The following is a 21286-nucleotide window of genomic DNA, read 5'->3' as shown; positions in this document are numbered from 1 at the left end:
TTATGAGGAACGGCTAAGGGAGCTGGGCATGTTTAGCCTGGAGAAGAGGAGGTTAAGGGGTGATATGATAGCCATGTTCAAATATATAAAAGGATGCCAAATAGAGGAAGGAGAAAGGTTGTTTTCTGCTGCTCCAGAGAAGCGGACACAGAGCAATGGATCCAAACTACAAGAAAGAAGATTCCACCTCAACATTAGGAAGAACTTCCTGACAGTAAGAGCTGTTCGACAGTGGAATTTGCTGCCAAGGAGTGTGGTGGAGTCTCCTTCTTTGGAGGCCTTTAAGCAGAGGCTTGACAACCATATGTCAGGAGTGCTCTGATGGTGTTTCCTGCTTGGCAGGGGGTTGGACTTGATGGCCCTTGTGGTCTCTTCCAACTCTATGATTCTAGGATTCTATGTGTTGCATCAGGAAAGTTTTGGGCATCGCAGGGCAGGAGAGAGTTTCAAAGATGTGCTCTCTTCAGCCCACATTCCCAGGCTATTCACACTGCTGTCTCTGCACTATCTGCACTGGCTTGGCCATGTCCACAGAACGGAAGGCGGCAGGATCCTCAAGGATGTTCTCTGTGGGGAGCTGGCTTCAGGCGCAAGCCCCGTTGGCAGACTGACTCTGCAATATGAAGATGTCTGCAAATGTTACACAAAGACTGGCAATGTTGACCCCGCCCTGTGGGAATCCCGGACGACCGCAGTGCCTGGAGACAGTCAGTCAGTGCATCTCTAGCAGTGACCAGAGGAGGAATGACCTCTGGGAGGAGAGCAGAAAGGAGAAATGCCCGGGTGCATCTGCAGCAGCACAACCGGACGCCTTCCTCTGCCCCAGCTGCAACAAAACATCTCTCTCCCCTATCGGTCTCTACAGCCACAGCAGGTGCTGCAGGTGTCCAATAGTTTGCCTTCACCCCAAAGGAGCACTTCTCCACTGTCTCCCGAGATGGACGGATGCCAGCAAATTCTCTGCCGGCCCGTTCTTTCTTGGCAACCACAGAAAGGTGATTTCTCATCACCTGAAGATGGACTTTGCATTTATTTTTTAAGCGTTGCATCCCTTCCAACCAATAGATAATACTGTACAGTTTGGCTTCCACTGACTCCTTTTGCCTAGTTCTGCCTACAAAATCAGTCCCTGGTATTGCTGAGTTAAAGACCGCCGTGTTTCTCTTTAAATCTGCTCTTTGCCTGCCATGGGAAGCTCTGAGTTCCCTTTACAGTTTGAGACAGTTCTGGGTTACAAGCCAGACACTTGAAGGTGGAGGGTTCTTTTATCTCAGAATCCCAGGCGTGCAACCTGATAATCTCAGCGCCTGAGAGGGGCTTAGCTTGCAGTCTCCACCTTGGAGCTGAGTCTACAAGCCCACCTCGTGGCTACAACATCCAGGTTTTTTTACACGCACAGACCCCTCCCCCTGCACCCCTGGCTTTGTGCAACATCTTGCCCAGTCGAGAGCTCTGGAAAACTCAGGAGCTTGCAAAACTCCTGCGGCTTTTTGGTCGCTCTCAGAAAAGGTGCTGCCTCACACAGAAAGGATATTGCAGAATTGGAAAAGTTTCCGAAAAGGGCAGCCCAAATGATTGAGGAGATGCAGCGATTTCCTCCCCTGTGAGGAAGCTCCCAACCAAGACAGATTGCAGCATTTGGGACTCTTTAGTTGAGAGAAACTTTGAGGAAGAGGCAACATGATGTTTATAATAGAAGTTTATAAAATGATGCTTGGCCGAGAGAAAGTGTATAGGGAGCAGTTTTTCTCCGTCTCTCATATCACTAGAACTCGTCAGCCTCCAAGGAAGCTGAAGGTTGGAAGATTCAGGATGGGGAAAACAAAGCCCTTCTTTGCACATAATTAAGCTGTGGAACTCCTTGCCACAGGAGGCAGTGATGGCCACCAACGCAGCTGGCTTTGAAAAAGAATCAGACCAGGGGTCACCAAACCTTTTCAGCAGGGGGCTGGTCCACTGTCCCTCAGACCTTGTGGGGGGACGGACTATATTTGGGGGAAAGAAAAGAAAAAAAGAATGAATTCCTATGGCCCACAAACAACCCAGAAATGCATTTTAAATGAAAATAACGTCATGTCCCTGAAGATTTCCAGAGGGGTCACTGTGTTGCAGCAAAAGCCGTTTTTAATTCTCCACCAACAACACAGTTAAACAGTGGAACTCACTGCCACAGGAGGGGATGGCCACTGCCTGGGGTGCTTTTAAAAGAGAATTCTGCAATTCATAGAGATTTGCCACAATGTCTATTCTCTGTGTCTCCACCTCGGAGGCAGCAGGGCTTCTGAATCCCAGTTTCTGGAAACCACCAGAGGGGAGAGAGCGGTTTCCCACGGGGGCACCTGGTTGGCTGAGTCCTCTTTGAAGAGGTCGGGGGGGGGGCAGATGAGGAGCTCTTTGCCCCCCTGACCCCAGAGCCAGGCTCTGCTTATCTCCTTTGGGTAGTCGGGTCACAGGGATGGCAATTGAATGGAGTAACATTCAGGACAGAGCAATGGAAATAGGTCCTTACGCGGCACATAGTTATCCTGTGGAACTCCCTGCCACAGGGGTGGCCACCAACCTAGATAGCTTTGAAAGAGGATCAGACAGATTCTGGGAGGAGGAGAGGGCTCTCCATGGCTGCGTGAAGAAATTCTTTCTTTTATCTGGCCTGGATGTAGCGAGCGTGCCTCGCACTCGTGTCCTGCTTGTGAGGAAGTTGCACTAGATAAGCCTCTGGTCTAGTCTGACCCAGCAGGGCTTTCCCTGCGCTTACTGAACAACAATCTTTATCTCTGGGCGAAAGCAGAGACTGTGTCAAAATACGCCTCTGAGGAGGAAACAAAATTGCATTGCAGAAGTTAAATTTCTGATAATTTGAAAGCACTTGAATTTCCTAACGCTGCAGCACTTTGTAGAAATCTTTTGTCTGATCCGTGGTGCCTGTTTGATTTTTCCGTTGAGAGCCCGTTTTAAATCTTTGAGTGTAATGTGCAGATATAATTAAAATTGGACCTTGTGCTGTGTTTGTGTGTGAGGCTAATTTGGTCCCGCTTTCGAATCTTGCAAATGGCTCTTCTTACAAGAGGGAGCTCCCCTCTGTGAAGCTGCAAATTTCATTTCTTCCTTCGTATTTCCTTAGCCTGCCTTTTGGCCCTGCAAGCACACCCCCCCCCCAAGCAGTAAACAATAATTAAGATAAGGTTCACATCAACAGTATAAAATGATGTCATGTGCAATAGCTGTAAATCAGAATTTGCATTGTTTTGTTTACATGAAAGCTTTTTAGCTCGAGACGTTTGGAGAGGAATGTAATTTCCCCAATTAAGGAATGAAAAAGCAAATTATATGAATATGCAATTATGGATAAATTACGCTGTAACTAAAGGAAGAAGACATAATCCGTTACTGTGATAATTGGCTTTGGCTTATTAAATTATTGGAACGACAATGAAGGGGAGCATTTCAACTTGTTGACAGTGAGGCTGCAATCCTGGCTAATTTACTTGAGAGTAAGTTCCATTGCTCTTGGGGGGACTTACTTCTGAGTAGCCGTGTGCAGGATTGTGTAGGCTTGCACTGTTATCATGGTCACAGAAATAACTGAAGTGTACCTATAATTATCTATAAACATTGTGATTAGGGTGAGATTACTTGATGTATATTTCCAGATGTTTCTCTTACGCAGTTTTAAAAATTCTCCTAACTTTCTTCAACAAGGCCTCTGAGGCAACTTTATTGAGATGTTGAAATGCAGATTTATTTAAACGTTGGCAGTTGGTTATTTGGAGGGGAGTTTATTCTGCAAAAGGATGCTGCAAACTTTGGCAGCTCTGAAACACTTCTTTCAAAATGGGACTTTCAGGCATTTCAGCTCTGAGAAAGGAAACACTTTTCAAGGAGCGTTATGTGTCTCATTAATACAGGGATCTTTATCCCCATTTACAAATAATAAAGATTTTAAAGATTTAGAAAAACAAGAGCATTCACCAGCGGACTGAGAAAAAAGGTTCTGCATAGGCACTGAGTGACCATGTGCCTCAGTATTTGTGTAAGAAATAAAACCGTGCCATATATATTTATGGGTGGGTGGGTGTCGTTTGAGCTCTGCCCTTTGAATGCTGCTAGCTCATGAAATATCTTCTCAAGACGGGTTGTTCCCAGGTCTGTGTTCTATGAAGACCACCCCCCTCCACCAGTTGACATACCTTCTCCCAACAGGCTGTGCACATGTAGTCGGAGACTTTGCCCGCATTGAAAATACCTCTGCTCTTCCCTTTTCAGCCCACTCCTGGTTCTGGGAGACAGCAATGCAAAAGAGGAGAGGAAGCACTTGGCCCTTCACTTGCCTGGCCTGCCTCTTCCTCCTCTTCTTCCTCATCCTCCAGCTCATCCCTCCAACTCCAAAACTTCCCCTGCCTCTGACTCCTGTCTCCTGGTTGGCACAGTTCCCCACAAATCACTGGCCCCCTCTCCTGAGTAAGACTCCAGCCCCTCTGCCCCCGGTGCACACTTGCCAGCGAACACCCTCCAACATTTCTCTGGTGAAAATAGGGATGTCCTATTCAACAACAACAGTTTTGCAATTTTTACCACACTCAACTGACTGAGTTGTCCTAGCCACTCTAGGCGGCTTCCAACACATATCAAAATATAATAAAACATTTAAAAACTTTCCTACAAAGGGCTGCCTTCAGACGGCTCAGGGTTTGAATAACTCCATCCCCTCCAACATTTCTACTGTGAAAATCAGGACGTCCTATTCCATCCCCTCCAACATTTTCCCAAAGAAAGTAGGGATGTCCTATTCCATCCCCTCCAACATTTCTCCCATGAAAATAGGGACGTCCTAAGGAAAAGTGGGGCACTCTGGGGTCAAATAAAAAACCGGGACGGCTTCTGTAAATCCTGGACAGTCTTTGGAAAATAGGGGCACTTGGGGGGTCTTCCAGTATCCGGCCCGGTCCCTGACATCTAGGGTTGGGAAAGAGACCCCCTGCCTGAAACTCTGAAGAGCCTCTTCCGGTCAGTGTCGACCACACTGAGCCAGGTGGACCGATGGCTCTGACTCCGTAAAAAGCATCTTCCTACATGGCCCAAGAATCACAGTTTCCCCACTCCAGTTTGAAAGGGATCCTGCGGACATTAGTGCCGGCGTTTGGGCTGCTGTTGGGTTTCTGACGCCCCGTTTCTCTCCAGTGCAGGATAGAGTGCAAGGATGTTGCGGCAGAAACCCTCTATGACGTCCTGCACGACATCGAGTACAGGAAAAAGTGGGACACAAACGTCATTGAGACCTTCGACATCGGCAAGCTGACGGTCAATGCCGACGTGGGATACTACTCCTGTGAGACGCTGGGGGAGTTTGTGCGGGCGGCTCTTGTCTAAGGCAGCCTCCGCCAAAGAGGGGTGTTCCAGATGTTTGGAATGGCAGCTTCTGTCAGCGCTGCGGCCCAAATCATCTGGGGGTCCCAGATTTGGAAAGGCAGGCTGCCACCAGTTGCCGTTATTTCGAGCCATCAGTTGCCTGGATGTTTTTGCCCAGATGTTTTGGCCCTCCCCAAAACAGCCCAGCTGTGCTGGCTGGGGTTGTTGGGAATTGCAGCCCCAAACGTCTGGAGGGTGCCAGGTCAGCAGAGCCAAATCTAGGGGTCCCTCCTGAAACTGCAGCCGTGTTCAGGTCGACCCCGGAGGAGAGGGCTGTTGGTGACTTACTAGCTAGCAGCCTCTTCTGTTCTGTCTCAGGGGTCCCTCCCACACCTTTGAGGTGATGCTGACAGCCACCTAAGGAAGCTTCGCATGCTCAGAGGGCACTGGATTCTGGATCATGGCCTTATGGCTGCAGTGCCTCCGCCAGCACATCACCCTTAAGGCACGGGGCATTTAACTTTACTCTTTGGTGACAACATCAAACGTCAGGGGTGCCCAGTGACGTCTGCCCTTTATGTTGCAGCAATCTATAGGAGCCAACTCCTAGGGGCCCTGGGGGCTTTGCCCCCCCTAAAATATTTGAGGGGGCTGGGCTATGGTTACCAGATTTTTTCCAATGAATCCGGGGACACTTTTTTCTTTGAAGCTGAGTAGCAACAGGGAGTCAGTAGCAGGGATGGTGAGGCAAAAGACCCTGGGCCCAAGCACACATGCATGTTGTATAAAGGTGCAAAGCCCTTCTTTTGCACCCTGTGAAACATAAATGTGCAGAGTTTTTAAAAAAACTGGGCAACGGCCGCCCGCCTGCAACTCCCGAGCCTCCCCCGATCAGTCAAAGCAAAGGGGGCAGGAGATCTGTACCGCTGGACGTCCCCAGTTCCCCTTCGGCAGCAGCAGCGGCAGTGAGCAGCCTGGAGCCAGCCTGGTAGCGCAGTTGGCTCTGGCTGGCTTCAGGAGCTGCTTGCTGCCCACTGCTGTGGTGCCCTCCATTTTCCCTCACCAGAAGTTCCGGCAAGGAAAAATGGAAGGCGCCACAGCAGCCAGCAGCCAGCAGCTCCTGAAGCCAGCCAGAGCTGAGGCTGCTGCTGCCACGTTTTCCAGGGACAGATTTGCAAATCTGGGGACTGTCCCTGGGAACTGGGGGCATCTGGTAACCCTAGGCTGGCCCCCCACATTGTTCAAATGGTGTGTGTGCACTGCGTCATGATTGATTATGTGGGGTGGGACTGACCCTGGGCCCCCCAGCAGCAAACTAACCTGGAAGCTTCCCCTGCAAGTTTAACTTGCATGCATTCAGACACACTTTGGAAACTCCTTGCCTAGTGAAATCCTCCGGGCTCCTTCCCTGCGTTCTTTTTGGCATGTGCTAAAGGCATTCTCCTTTGGGCAAGCCTGTCTAGAAGTTTAGAATGCTGGTGTGTTTTTAGTTTATCGCTGTGATGTTCTTGTCGTTTTATAGAAAAAGAGCGATCGCTTTATTTGTTCTTAGTTATAACCTTGATGCTTTTTTCCTGCCCTAAGCCACTTTGAGGGTTTTTTCTCTACACAGCTGAGAGGCATATAATTTTTTGGTGTGGAGTTATAAATACACAATAGGTTTGCTGCAGGGAGAGGGGTGAGAGTTGTTAGTTGCAGCCAGGATGTCTGTTTGCTTTTCCTGAAATGACCTTCCCTCTCCTCTCCCCCCGCTTTTTGGCAGGGAAATGCCCCAAGCCCTTGAAGAACCGAGACGTCATCACCTTGCGCTCCTGGCTGCCCATGGGCAACGACTTCATCATCATGAACTACTCCGTCAAACATCCTGTGAGCGACAGGCTTTTTCTGGAGAGGGGGGAGCGAGGAGGAGGGGTGTGCATGGACGATGTTCTGTACACAGACGCGGGTGATCTAAACCACTGAGCCTCTTGGGCTTGCCGATCAGAAGGTCGGCAGTTCGAATCCCCACGACGAAGTGAGCTCCCGTTGCTCTGTCCTGGCTCCTGCCAACCTAGCAGTTCGAAAGCACACCAGTGCAAGTAGATAAGTAGGTACCACTGCAGCAGGAATCTAAAAGGCGTTTCCATGCGCTGCTCTGGTTTCCATCACAGTGTCCCGTTGTGGCAGAAGCGGTTCAGTCCTGCTGCCCACATGACCCAGAAAGCTGTCTGTGGACAAACGCCAGCTCCCTCAGCCTGAAATTGAGATGAGCGCTGCAACCCCAGAGTCGACTTTGACTGGACTTAACTGTCCAGGGGTCCTTTGATAGGGATGCGGGTGGCACTGTCAGAAGGTCGGCAGTTCGAATCCCCATGACAAAGTGAGCTCCCGTTGCTCTGTCCTGGCTCCTGCCAACCTAGCAGTTCAAAAGCACACCGGTGCAAGTAGATAAATAGCTACCGCTCTGGCAAGAAGGTAAATGGCATTTCCATGCAGTCTGGTTTGTCTGTGGACAAACGCCAGCTCCCTCAGCCTGAAAGTGAGATGAGCTACACAACCCCGTAGTCACATTTGACTGGACTTAACCATCCAGGGGTCCTTTACCTTTTACACATGCGCTAGAGTTTTAGGTACTGCAGAAATTCTGGGGTTGAGCTTGCAGCAAGTGGCATGCCTGTTATAGGAAAAGCTAAACAGGAAGGATGGCTTTTCAGGATGATTTAATACTGGGGTCCTGAACGGGGCACCCTAGGGGCACCATGGTGCCCCGAGACCCCCCGCATGGTACCTGCAAAGGCCCTTCCCCCCATTGTTATTCGTTAGAGCGGTTAGAGCGACCCACTCTTGGTCTGGTCCGCTCCATCCATCGGATCCTGTCTTCGGGAAACCAGGGATAAAAACATGAGAGCAAGAGTCCTCTTGCCTCACATGGTTTCCAGCAATTGGGATTCCCCCACCCGCAACACCCCATACAACTCCCACAGGGAGGTCTAATATAATAATTGATTTATTGCTTATACTCTGCCCATCCAGCTAATCTGGGCGGCTTCCAACAGGATTATTAACAACACAACAAAACATTAAAAACTTTCCCTAAACAGGGCTGCCTTCAGATGTCTTCTAAAAGTCTGGTAGTTGTTTATCTCTTTGACATCTGGTGGGAGGGCGTTCCACAGGGCGGGCGCCACCACCAAGTAGGCCCTCTGCCTGGTTCCCTGTAACCTCATTTCTCGCAGGAAGGGAACCGCCAGAAGGCCCTCGGCGCTGGACCTCCGTGTCCGGGCTGAACGATGGGGGTGGAGATGCTCCTTCAGGTATACTGGACCGAGACTGTTTAGGGCTTTCAAGGTCAGCACCAACAACAGCCCCCCCCCCGAAGCACATCTTTCCCCTAAATTAACTCCGGATTGGAGGAGGGCGCTCCTTGCTGGCAGTTTGGGAGCTGCACGGATGGCCGTCCTAGATGGCTTATGGCAGAGTTTCAATTTCACCAGTCTTTTTTGTTTCTTCTTTTTGCCTTCCCCAGAAATACCCTCCTAGGAAAGACATGGTGAGGGCCGTCTCCATCAAAACTGGTTACCTGATCCAGGGGAAAGGAGAAAAGAACTGCAGCCTCACCTACCTGGCCCAGGTAGACCCCAAAGGTAAGGTCCGTGAAGAGCCACAATTTCTTGGGCGGTGGTGTCAGTGTCCTGGCTCACGATGAACAGTGACACAACTTCCTATTTTAAAATATTGCTCGTCCAAGCTTCTTCCTTGCTCCCGGACAATAAAGTTGGATAAAAATCATAGAGTTCTTTCTCTCTGCAAGAACGGACACGCATGCATAAGAAAATGAGAAGAGGCTGCTGGCCCATGGCCCATCTAGTCCAACATCCTGTTCTCAAGGGGTGGATCGGATGCTTGTGGGAAATATAAATAATAATAATAATTTTTTTTTTATTTATACCCCGCCCTTCCCGGTTCAAAAACCAGGCTCAGGGCGGCTAACAACAAATTTAAAACACTTTAAAACACTTAATTATAAAAGCAGCATAAAATACAGTATAAAAACATGAATAACAATAAAATTCAAAATTCAATTAGATAATCCCCAGGGCTAGCTGGCTGAATTGGCCCTACTTGGGCCAGCGAGGAGGCCAGGGGAGAATTAGCTGTGGGGTCTCAGAGCGGGTGATCTTCATAAAAGGGGAGGGGGAGGGAAGAGAAGGGAAATAAAAGATCAGGCTGAATTCAAATTAAAGGCCAGGCGGAATAGCTCTGTCTTACAGAGGTTAGGAGGTTAAATCCTGCAGGGCCCTGGTCTCCTGGGGGAGAACATTCCACCAGGTCGGAGCCATCACTGAGAAGGCCCTGGCCCTGATGGAGGATAGTCTGACTTCCTTAGGGCCCGGGACCTCTAAACTATGGTTATTCATGGGCCTTAAGGTCCTCTGCGGGGCATAGCAAGGAGAACTGGAACGCAAGAGCAACTCTCCCCTCCTTTGGTTTCCAGCAACTGGTTTCAGGGCTCAGCCACACTTAGCTTTCCTCTGCATTTCCAGGCACAGGTGCAATCTTTCTAGGTCTGCTGTGTTCGAGCAAATTTTTGTCCCCACACCTTTCTCTGCAAAAAGCCTGCTGTTTACTCCTGAATTGGCAATCTGCGGGAAACCCAAATTGCCGTTGGTTCTGATTCAGGGTAAATATTGAGTTTTCCTTGGGGAAAGCAGCAGAAAGGGGGAAAAGCGCTTGGATACGGACTGGGGAAATGCAGACCTGAAAAGGGTGGGATGAATGGTAAGTGTGAATGAACCCTCTGATACTCTGCTTCCTCTGATGAATTCTCCTCCATGAATTTGTCCAACTCTCTTTTAAAGCCATCCAGGTTAGTGGTCATCACAGCTGTCAACGTTTCTGTTATGTACTGAGTTGAATAGGATCCAAAAGGCAGCAGTCTGATTGGCCCTAGAACAATAGGATTCGGAATGCAGCAGTCTGATTGGTCCACAGGAGCCACCCAATCCAGCTCCAGGTGGAAGTGAATCTGCAACCTGATTGGCCTACAGGAGAATCCTGGAATTAGCCAATCACGTGCAGCCCATTGTGTAAATAATGTATATAAGGCAGACATTCTGGAGGAACTTCCATTCCTCCTCACCACTATGAGCTGAATAAAAAGCACGAAATCCACTCTCGACTCCAAGTATATTTCAGTTTGCTTTTTTTAAAGGGAAATTCCCTTATTCCGAATAGGATTCCTTGCAAGAAAAGGGAAAAGTTGACAGCTATGGTTGCCATCACTGCCTCCACAGTTTGACTATGTGCTGCGTGAAAAAGTCCTTTTTTAATTCTGCCCCGAATCTCCCATCGATGGATGCAATTGATAAAAGCTCCAATTTTATGCAAGAAATGTTGCATAATTTATGGTCAGGGTTTAGGGATGCTTGTTGCAGAATTATTCAGGCTGTTTTTAGCAAAGCAGGGAGAGGAGGTAGCGGAGTCAGCAGAGCTTCATTCTCTGCAGTCTCAGCCACCCATTAAATCCCCTCCTCTCCAGCTTTGCCCCTAATCAGCCGTGTCTGAGCCCATAAAGGCCCTTCTCTAGCTCTGACCTTGGAGTCTGTCCAGGCTGCCAAGAGAACGGCGTCTCTGCAGCGGAGCCCCTGTGCCGCTCGGCAGCGCGGAATTTGCTAAGCGCCGGCGATTGACGCGGGGAGTTTGCAGGCACTAAAGCTGGGCAGATTTGGGAGTTATCCTTTTTTTAGTCCTTTAAGCACAAACCCCAGCTGTGCAGAGGATTTCTGCCAGCTTTGGAGAAGATGGATCTTTGGGAAAGGTGAAGGACACTGAGGACCATCAGAACAGAAAAAGAGCCTGCTGGATCAGGCCAATGGCCCTTCAAGTCCAGCATCCTGTACTCACAGTGGCCAATCAGATGCCCTAAAGGGAAACTGACAGGATTCGGACACAAGAGCCTTCTTCCCTCCTGCAGTTTCCAGCAACTGGCATTCAGAAACATCGCTGCCTCTAAATGTGGAAGCAGATCACAGCCATTCTGGCTAGTAGCCTTCGATAGCCCTCTCCTCCTCCTCCTGAATTTGCCTAATCGCCTGGAGAAGAAGAGACATTTAAGAGGCGATATGAGAGCCACCGTCCAATACAGTGGACGCTCGGGTTGTGAACATGATCCGCGAGGGATGAACGTTCACAACCTGCAGCGTTCGCAAGCCGCGTCTGCACACGCGTGGGTTGCAATTCGGCGCTTTTGTGCATGCGCAACCGCCGAAACCCGGAAGTACCGTATTTTTTGCTCTGTAAGACTCACTTTTTCCCTCCTAAAAAGTAAGGGGAAATGTGTGTGCGTCTTAGGGAGCGAATGCAGGCTGCGCAGCTATCCCAGAAGCCAGAACAGCAAGAGGGATCGCTGCTTTCACTGCGCAGCGATCCCTCTTGCTGTTCTGGCTTCTGAGATTCAGAATATTTTTTTTCTTGTTTTCCTCCTCCAAAAACTAGGTGCGTCTTATGGTCTGGTGCGTCTTATAGAGCAAAAAATACGTAGCCTGTTCCAGTACTTCTGTGTTTTGGTGGTCCGCAACCCGAAAAAATGCAACCTGAAGTGGCTGTTACCCAAGGTATGACTGTACAGTGGTACCTCGGGTTACAGACGCTTCAGGTTACATACGCTTCAGGTTACAGACTCCGCTAACCCAGAAATAGTACCTCGGATTAAGAACTTTGCTTCAGGATGAGAACAGAAATCGTGCTCCGCAGTGCGGCGGCAGCGGGAGACCCCATTATCTAAAGTGGTGCTCAGGTTAAGAACCATTTCAGGTTAAGAACAGACCTCCGGAATGAATTAAGTTCTTAACCCGAGGTACCACTGTATGTGGAGGGCTGCCACATAGATGCTGATGGAGACAATCCATTTTCCTTTGCTGCAGGCTCAGAATGTAGAGCCTACGCGGGCAGGTTCAAATCACAGTGAGTTACTTAGGCAGAGGCGTACCTAGGGGCTGGTGCATGTGCAAAAATCACCTATCATTGGGGCTTTTTTTCCAGCCGGAACTTGCCAGAACTCTGATCTGGCCCCTCTCGGGTGGGTGCCATTGTCATTCGAAGACAGGCAACCCCAAACTCGGCCCTCCAGAAGTTTTGGGAATACAACTCCCATCATCCCTAGCGAACAGGAGCAGTGGTCAGGGATGATGGGAATTGTAGTCCCAAAACATCTGGAAGGCCAAGTTTGGGGGTGCCTGTTCTAAGAGAACAAGGGAGGCGTTGGTGGCGAGTTCTCTGGAAAAAAATATCACTGCCTATCGTAGCATGGAATGTATGGCATATCCGTGTGTGTGTGTGTCGATGCAATGAGGCAAGATCAAATGAAGGAGAAGCTTCCTGTCCTTCTTGCACTGTGGCACAAAGGTGATTGGGGTGTGTGTGTGTGTGCGCACACCAATACAGCTCCTTGCCAGGGGTGCAAAGGACCCTCAATACGCCTCTTTATTTTAGGAAGACCCTCCTTGTCTGTCAAGCAGCTTAGCTCATCTTATGTTCTTATGCTTTGGGGCTTCCCATCATGGCCATCTGTTTATAATTATTATAATAATAATAATTTATTATTTATACCCCGCCCATCTGGCTGAGTTTCCCCAGCCACTCTGGGCGGCTCCCAATCGAGTGTTAAAAACAATACCGCATTAAATATTAAAAACTTCCCTAAACAGAGCTGCCTTCAGATGTCTTCTAAAAGTCAGTCAGTTGTTTATTTCCTTCACATCTGATGGGAGGGCGTTCCACAGGGCGGGTGCCACTACCAAGAAGGCCCTCTGTTTGGTTCCCTGTAACCTCACTTCTCGCAATGAGGGAACAGCCAGAAGGCCCTCGGAGCTGGACCTCAGTGTCCGGGCTGAACGATGGGGGTGGAGATGCTCCTTCAGGTATACTGGGCTGAGGCCGTGCTCGGAAACGTACTGGGAGCCAGTGCAGATCTCTCAGGACTGGTGTGATGTGGTCTCAGCAGCCGCTCCCAGTCACCAGTCTAGCTGCTGCATTCTGCATTAGTTGCAGTTTCCTGGTCCCCTTCAAAGGTAGCCCCACGCAGAGCACATTGCAGTAGTCCAAGCGGGAGATAAGTGTTTGGTCACTGTGGGGCCAGGACTCTAGGTTAGACGGGCTGCTAGCCAGACCCATCATCCCAGGCTCTCCCGTCCCCTCCAACATTTCTCCGGGGGGAAAAGGGATGTCCTATTCCATTCCCCTCCAACGTTTCCCTGGTGAAGGCAAAGCGGGACATTCCAGGATCAAATCAGAAACCGGGACGGCTTCCGTAGTTCTGGGACGGTCCCTGGAAAATCAGGACACTTGGAGGGTCTGCTCTGCCATTCATAGAACCACAGAATTGTAGAGTCAGAAGGGTCCCCATGTAGTCATCTAGTCCAACCCCCTGCAATGCAGGAATCCCGGCTAAATAATCCTTGACAGATGCCCAACAATCTTCAGCTTAAAAACCTCCAAGGAAAATGAGTCTTTGTTCCAGATATTTTGGAAGGGTGCAGAAAAACCGTCTTATGAGATTTGAGGGCAAGGTGTCCATTGCTTTGGGATTTTGGTTTGCAAGCCTGGGGTTGAAAACCACATACCGTATTTTTCTATCTATAACACGCCCCCTGTTTTTTGGGGCTCCAAATTGAGAAATGGGGGGGGGGGAGTGTTGTTGAGCTTTTTGGGGGGTGGTTGCTGAAAATTGCTCACCCACAAGACCACCACAGCCAATCGCACACACGTCAACCAATCCTGCAGGTTCGCCAAAAGCAAACAGCAATCGCCCTCCCATTTGCAGCAGCAGAAAATCGCCAGTGGACCTTGCCGCACCTGCCAATCACAAGAAAATACGCTGGTGACAATCTCCTGATCACAGCAGCCGCCAATACCCCATCCTGCCTCTCCGCTATCCGTGTCTAGGACGACCCAAAAAATTTACCATACTATTTATGTAAAGTAACCTCGTCTTATACACGGAAAAATACGGTATGTAGGGGCCAAGACTCCAGGGACTGTGTTTCCTTCCCGCCTGCATTTTGTACACCTTTTTTGGGTGGGTGTTTTCTTCTCCTTGGGGTACGGGGCTGTGTCGCACTCTAAAAACTCTTCTCCCCTCCTCAGGTTCTTTGCCAAAGTGGGTGGTGAACAAGTCCTCTCAGTTCCTCGCTCCAAAAGTAAGTCAAGAGAAACCGTCCCGTCCTTCCTCTGCCTCTTTCGTCCCGCCAGCCGGCTGCCGGTTGTCCGTGTTTCCCTTTCCTTGCCAGCCTCATCCTTAGGCTCTCCGTGGAAACAATAAGTGTGTGGACTGTTGCTGGTGACGCAGAGGAAAAAATTGTTTTCTGGGGGGTCACAAATGGGGCTGCACAGGACCCCCAAAGGATCTGGCAGAGCCTCCTGAGCCCCTTTGGCTAAACTCATTTTCTGCACGTGAGACAAACGGGTTATTTATTATTTTATGCCTTTTTTATCTTGCCTTTTTCTCCATGGTTCTCCCCCCCCCTCCTATTTTAGTTCCCACAACAGGGGCTGGCTCAGTGAGCTCCATGGCCAGTTGGGGATTCGAACCCTGGTCCCTCCTAGGCCAGAGGCCAGTGCTCCAACCGCTACACCCTACTGCCTCTCTCATATTATTCAGGATCCATCTTGAATAACTTTTGCAAAAGGTTCAGTTACGTTTGGTCTTTATTGAGCATCCTTTCTGGTTTGCTTGTTGGCTGTTTACACTTGGTCACATTCCAAATTTTCTCAGTCACTTTCCTAACTGCAAAAAATAAAATAAAAATCCATTTATTTTTCTGTGCCAGGGAAACAAGAGTCTTTCATGGTGCAAACCCACGGTTCCTGGGATGCGATTGGGCTTCTCCCTCAAAACACTGGCACTCTCGAGGCGCCTCGAAATGAGCCAGTATGGTATAGTGGTTAGAGGACTTTGGAAAGACCACAGTTCGAATCCTCCCACTTGACTGTGGTTCTCAGTGGCTGGACCTTGGCTCAGTCTCGGCCTTCTCTCAGGGCGGTTGTGGGGATTAAATAAAGGGGAGAGCTATGTCCATCAGTTCCTCTGGGAGAAAAGGCAGCCTATAAGCGCCATGCCATCCCATGCAGCAGGCAGCTTTCCACAGACGGCCATTTCTTCCAAGAGCGCCCCCTTGTGGTGCGATTGGAATTTTATCTCATGGAATCATCGAATCGGGTGGGACCCCTCCCGGTCATCTAGTCCAGCCCCATGCAATGCAACTAAATAATCCTTGTTTCTACTTAAAAATCTCTGATGAAGGAGAGTCGTTGTTAGCAGTCAGGGGCCTCAGGAAAACACCCCTAGTTTCTGTGCATTTTGGCTGAAAGGGGGGGGAAATGAGATTTTAAAGGCGCTTGCTGTTTCGTTCCTGCCCAAAGGGCCTGGGATGAAGCCTGGGCTCACATGGTCTGGCTCTCCAGGCTGCCGAACGTGAGGCCGGCATTGTGCTGGGCCTCCTTCGATACTGTTACGGTAAAATCTGGGTGCGAGGCTGCTCTGCCACCCAACTCGTCGGACTAAGCCGGAGACAGGAGCAAACTGCAGAAGATCCATGTTTATTGCGCAACAGGTTCAAAGCGAGATTGAACAGCGAGAAAGGGGTGACATGAACTTTTGAAACTTCCCTCCATGTCCCAGAATACAGTGCAAAATACATCCCAGTTACATCATGAATACATTAAGAAGAGGTTGGGTTACACAGATTACATCATGAATATATTAAGAAGAGGTTGGGTTACACAGGATTAATATATGGAGGAAGGAGGGGGGAATATGCAGAGCTGGAGATATGCGCAGATAAGCACATCCTGAGTCCGGGTGATGAGAAGACAATGGTCCATGTATGCATAGTCTGCCACCTGGCATTGCCCAGAGGAAAGGCTTGGCAGAGTGATTTGACAGGGTTAGGGTCTTGACACCTTGCTTGAGGGATTATGGAGGACAGGGGAGGTGTCATGGAGTCCTAGAGAAATTGAGCAAATTGGCATGTTGATTTTCTATGAATTTTATAGATTTTAGTCCCTTTTGACATTGACAATTGGAAATAAATGGATATATTGTAGCGAAGAAGGAGGTGAAGAAGACATGCCCCCCCTCCATATCAGATGCTGACACCCACAGAGGGCACATGAGCGCGCTGCCGTCTCCCATGACCTGGGCAGGTCACCCTCTTGCCACATTGCTCTCCTTTTCCATGAGCCCATCGCCGGATTAATTAGCCTTGTTGCTGAGATGTCACGCTAAACCCCTCCATGGCACCGGAGAACAGAGCAGATCAGCAAATGAGACGATGCCTCCATTTAATTAAAAAACCCAGAACTGCAAGAGAGAGAGAGAGCGCACACATTTGTTCTTCGCGAGCATATTAGCTTTCCAGAGGCGGAAGGCGTCTTGAGTTTTTCTGGGGTTTCTGCTCAGCAAAGGAGGCCTGTTTTTTGAATTTCATTTCATTTCATCGTCTGGGGATTCCCCCCCCCACCTGGGGGGGAACAGATGACGACAACGCTGTTCTTTTGCTTCAGAAATCGAGGTGGATTATGAGATCCAGAAGGCTGTGTGGTGAAATTGAACGCATAAGCCCTGCACATGTCCGAAATGCAGGGCCAGACAGATGCAGCTTTGTGGTTAATAATAATAATAATAATAATAATACCCGGCCACTCTGGGTAGCTTCCAACAGAAGGTTAGAAATACATTAAAACATCAGTTATTAAAAACTTCCCTAAACAGGGCTGCCTTCAGATGTCTTCTAAATGTCAGATAGTTGTTTATTTCATTGATGTCTCATGGGAGGGAGCCACCACCGAGAAGGCCCTCTGCCTGATTCCCTGTAACCTCACTTCTTGCAGGGAGGGAACCACCAGAAGACTCTCGGAGCGGGACCTCAGTATCTAGGCTGAATGATGAGGAGATCGTATCTATATACTTTTCTGAATGTCTTTTACCAGCGCAGCTTCCTCTGGCTGGTAGATCACGAGACTCTTAATCTCAGGGCTGCGAGTTCGAGTCTCGCGTTGGGCATTGCAGGGGGTTGGACTAGATGACCTTGGAGGGTCCCTTCCAACTCTAGGGTCCTACGGCCGGAGCGCCCCCTGCTTTGGCCTCGGCTGCTTCCTCTTTCCCTCTCTCTTCCCCTCCAGGCGATGAAGAAGATGCACAAGGCTTGCTTAAAGTACCCAGACTGGAAGCAGAAGCACAACCCCAACTTTAAGCCCTGGCTGTACCCGGAGCAGAACACCCTCGCCAGCCTGGCGCTCTCGGATCTGGCCATCCAGCACGCCGACTCCCTCGAGAACATCGACGAGAGCAGCCTCTCCGAGACCAAAGACGACCGGGGCGAGGCCAGCGACGAGGACAGCGTCAACTGAGTGCCGCCCACCGGCCTCTCCTCCTCCTCCCCATTCGCGCACCCGGCCTTTGTTTTGTCTGTGTGACCCAGGCCTCGGCCAGCCGGGGGTCGCCGGCTCTTTCGGACTACAACTCCCACGGCGCCGGCTGGGCCGTCTGGGAGTTGTGGCTCAAAAGAGCGGCGGGGCCCCAGCTTGCCAAAGGCCGGGGTCACCAACGCAGTTTGTGTTTTCCGAAAAGATACCTCCACGCCTGTCCGGCACGCTCAGTGGTGCAGGGGGGAGGAAAGCGGGTTGGAATGGATGACCTCGGGGGATCCCTTTTTATCCCCCCGCCCACAGTTCTATGATCTCCACTCACAGGTGTAGCAAAGCACCCACTTGTCCCCTCTCCGGGTGTTTTGGGCTATAATTCCCATCAGCCTCAACCAGGACAGCCTTATGATGCCCGGGCTTATGACAGTGGCGGAGTTTGGGCTCTCAGATTTCAGCGGCGCATTGAACTGCGCCAAAATCCAGCCCCCACCCCACCCTGCCTCCTACCACCCGTTGCTTGTCATTGTAGCGGCACCCGGTGCAGGCGAACCGGTCGCGCCCCCCTAAATCCACATCTGGCTGGTGGGAGTTGTAGTTCGAAGCAGCTTGGAGGGCTCCACGGCGCCGAAGGCTGGCGGAACCAATGCAGTTTGTGGCTTTTAAACCGGTCCCCTCTCCCGGCGCTTTGGGCCACAACTCCCACCAGCCCCACCTGAGACAGCCTTAAGACGCCGCGGCTGGCGGGAACTGTAGTTCGAAACATCTTGAGGGTGTCCAGCTGGGGAATGGGTAGCGGAAATAAGACTTTTCCTTGGACGGCGAGCAGCAGACCAGATGTGCTTTCCCCTTTTGGGTTCCTTGTCCGTCCAAAAGCCTGCTTAGGCGACAGATCCCTGCCCTGCCCTCGGTTTTAAACACACATTTTAAACCGAGCCACAATTGTGCTTTGCAACGGTTTGCAAATGGGTGGAGAAGCAAATTTCAAATTTTCTGCTCCAGGTTGCTGCCTCCCTCTCCCCCAACCACCCGGATTTCAGGTCCTGGCCGTGTCTGGTGGGGCCCCTTTCCCTGCAAATCTTGTCCCCCCGCGGAGGTAGCTGAAGAAAACACTCTGGACGCTCCCAGGAGCCTTGTACATCTTTTCGTCTGGTTCAGTGGCTGCTATTTTTCACTCTTTTCTGTGTTTCTCCGTAATTGTTATTAGAGCTGCCTCTTGAGGGTTGGGGTCAAGTCTTTTCTTTCTGGTGTGCTTGTGATGGCCGTGGAGGGAGCTTCTGTTTTTGCCGGCGGGGTGTGGGGGCCTTTTCGCAATAGGTTTGGGGGCCGAAGTCTCCCGCAGGCCTCCTCCTTCAAGCCTGTTGCCCTCTTTCTCTCCCTGCAAAATCTGGAAGCCTTTAGCAGCCTTTGGCGTGGAATTTAGCCACTCACAGATCTGGGGTTTGATGACTGTTTTATTGGGGGGGCAGGCGGGCTCCTTGAAGCCTCTTTTGAATTTCGGGGGGTGGGGGCAAAAGAAGAAGAAGAAGAAGCGAGATTTCATACGTTGTTATCGGAGCCGTTTATTTCAAAATAAAAGAATTCAAGCAAGCCTGTGTGTCGTCTCTCTTTGCATTGGAAGCGGCCTAGATTAATAATAATAATAATAATAATAATAATAATAATAATAATAATAATAATTTATTTATTATTTATACCCTTACCATCTGGCTGGGCTTCCCCAGCCACTCTGGGCGGCTTCCCACAAAATATTAAAATACTGTAATACATTAAAAGCTTCCCTAAACAGGTCTGATGAAAGATCTAGAAACCGAGCCTTGTAAGGAACGGTTGAGAGAGTTGGGCATCTTTGGCCTGCAAAAGAGGAGACTGAGAGGCGATATGAACCGCCCTGTGACCTTTGGATGAAAGGAGGTATATAAATTTAATAAATATATGAGAGCCATCTGCAAATATCTCAAAGGGCTGTCACCCGGAAGATGGGGCGAGCAATGGTGATGAGGGCGATTTCTGCAACCAGTGAAAACGTCACCAGGACCCAACATCCTTTTTTAAAATGTTATTATTTTATTAAATTGATAATACACAAGGATAACAGAGTATTCAAACAATTCAATAAAAGGGACGAAAAAAAGTGAGTGTGGTCAGGGGATGAAAGCTAAATATTTAAAGAAACGTGTGCAAAAGAGGCAATATGGCAGTATGCCAAGATATGGCATAAAAACCGGATCACAAACTCTCATAATCAAAAATAGCACCAGATTATATCATTTTTGGACGGCGTTTGCCATACATGCAACTTTTATGATTTTTTCCATTTCTTTTGTTAAAGGTATAATACTTGGACAAAATTAAGAAATATTCACCATCCCTCAAAGTAGTAGTAGTAGTAGTAATAATAATAATAATAATAATAATAATAATAATAATAATAATAGTCTTGCTTTCCAGAATGTGAATGCTTTTACTAAAGACTGAACATCTGGCGCCCTCGTGTGGCAGCACTTGGAAATACTTGTGTGTGTGAAACAGCGCCCCCTGCTGCCTCCATTCATGATCATATCATAAGAAAAATGCCCAAATCCACATTAGGGCAATAATAATAATAATTTATTATTTATACCCCGCCCTTCTGGCTGGGCCATATAATTACTGCAGCAGTGGGGACCCTTTTTTGGCCCCGCCCCCACGGGACAACTTTTGACGAGGCAGCCCACCTGCCAGTCCATCTATTCTGATTGGCCTGCCCCGGCAGCCGAACTCTTCTGAAGTTGAAGCCAAATAAAATATCACAAAGTAGCCTGCGAGGTTTTGATTCCTCCCTAATAGTTGATCATGCTGGGGGCAAAAACCATGGGGAAGTGGGGAAGGAGAGAGAGAGAATACCATATTTTTCACTCTATAAGGCGCACTTTTTCCCTCCTAAGAAGTAAGTAATGTGTGTGCATCTTATGGAGCGAATGCAAGCTGCGCAGCTATCCCAGAAGCCAGGACAGCCCTGCGCAGAGCTCACTCTTGCTGTTCTAGCTTCTGGCTTAGCCCCTCAGTCCTTTTCCCCACCTCCCGGAAAAGCCCCCAAGAGCCGTGCTCCCTTTAAAGAGCTGCGCGGAGCATGTGTGCGGCTCATGGGGGGTTTTCCCCAAGGAGGGAGAAGGGCCTCACACACACTCCACACAGCTCATGAAAGGGAGCGCTGAGCAGAGCCTGGGATGCATACAGGCTCTGCTCAGTGCTCCCTTTAAAAAAATATATTTTTTCTTGTATTCCCCCTCTAAAAACTAGGTGCGTCTTATGTTCAGGTGCGTCTTATGGAGCGAAAAATACGAATCTGTGTCTGCATTTGGTAAGAGTTTTAAGATAAAGCAAGAGCTTGAGGCAGAACTTCCAAGTGTCCCTATTTTCCAGGGACAGTCCCAGATTTATGGAAGATTTCTGATTTGATCCTGGAATGTCTTACTTTTCCGTAGGACACCCCTTTTTCCATCGGAGGGTATTGAGTTATGTGCCCCCCAAACCAAGGTGATAAGAAACTGTACAATCT

General features: G+C 49.4%; 2 protein-coding genes across 2 annotated transcripts in view; one reads left to right on the top strand and one right to left on the bottom strand.

Annotated features, from left to right (window-relative positions):
• STARD10 (StAR related lipid transfer domain containing 10) overlaps positions 1 to 19335 on the top strand; it is a gene marked incomplete at its 5' end in the record, with an annotated part of 56268 nt that extends 36933 nt beyond the window's left edge. The window contains 5 exons of the mRNA XM_083436829.1: positions 5179 to 5326; positions 7109 to 7212; positions 8852 to 8969; positions 14470 to 14522; positions 17506 to 19335. Coding sequence (XP_083292955.1) covers positions 5179 to 5326; positions 7109 to 7212; positions 8852 to 8969; positions 14470 to 14522; positions 17506 to 17733 — 651 coding nt within the window. The 3' untranslated portion in view covers positions 17734 to 19335. The remainder of the gene's footprint in view (positions 1 to 5178; positions 5327 to 7108; positions 7213 to 8851; positions 8970 to 14469; positions 14523 to 17505) is intronic.
• The window catches only part of LOC310676834 (tigger transposable element-derived protein 1-like), a gene marked incomplete at its 3' end in the record, with an annotated part of 1439559 nt that overhangs the window by 1192116 nt on the left and 226157 nt on the right, over positions 1 to 21286 (bottom strand). Inside the window, exon 2 of the mRNA XM_083439011.1 lies at positions 6214 to 6320. The remainder of the gene's footprint in view (positions 1 to 6213; positions 6321 to 21286) is intronic.

The sequence above is a fragment of the Podarcis tiliguerta genome (genome assembly GCF_965153285.1).
Source record: "Podarcis tiliguerta genome assembly, chromosome: 4".
NCBI lineage: Eukaryota > Metazoa > Chordata > Lepidosauria > Squamata > Lacertidae > Podarcis > Podarcis tiliguerta.
This window is presented reverse-complemented; position numbering and strand designations above follow the sequence as displayed.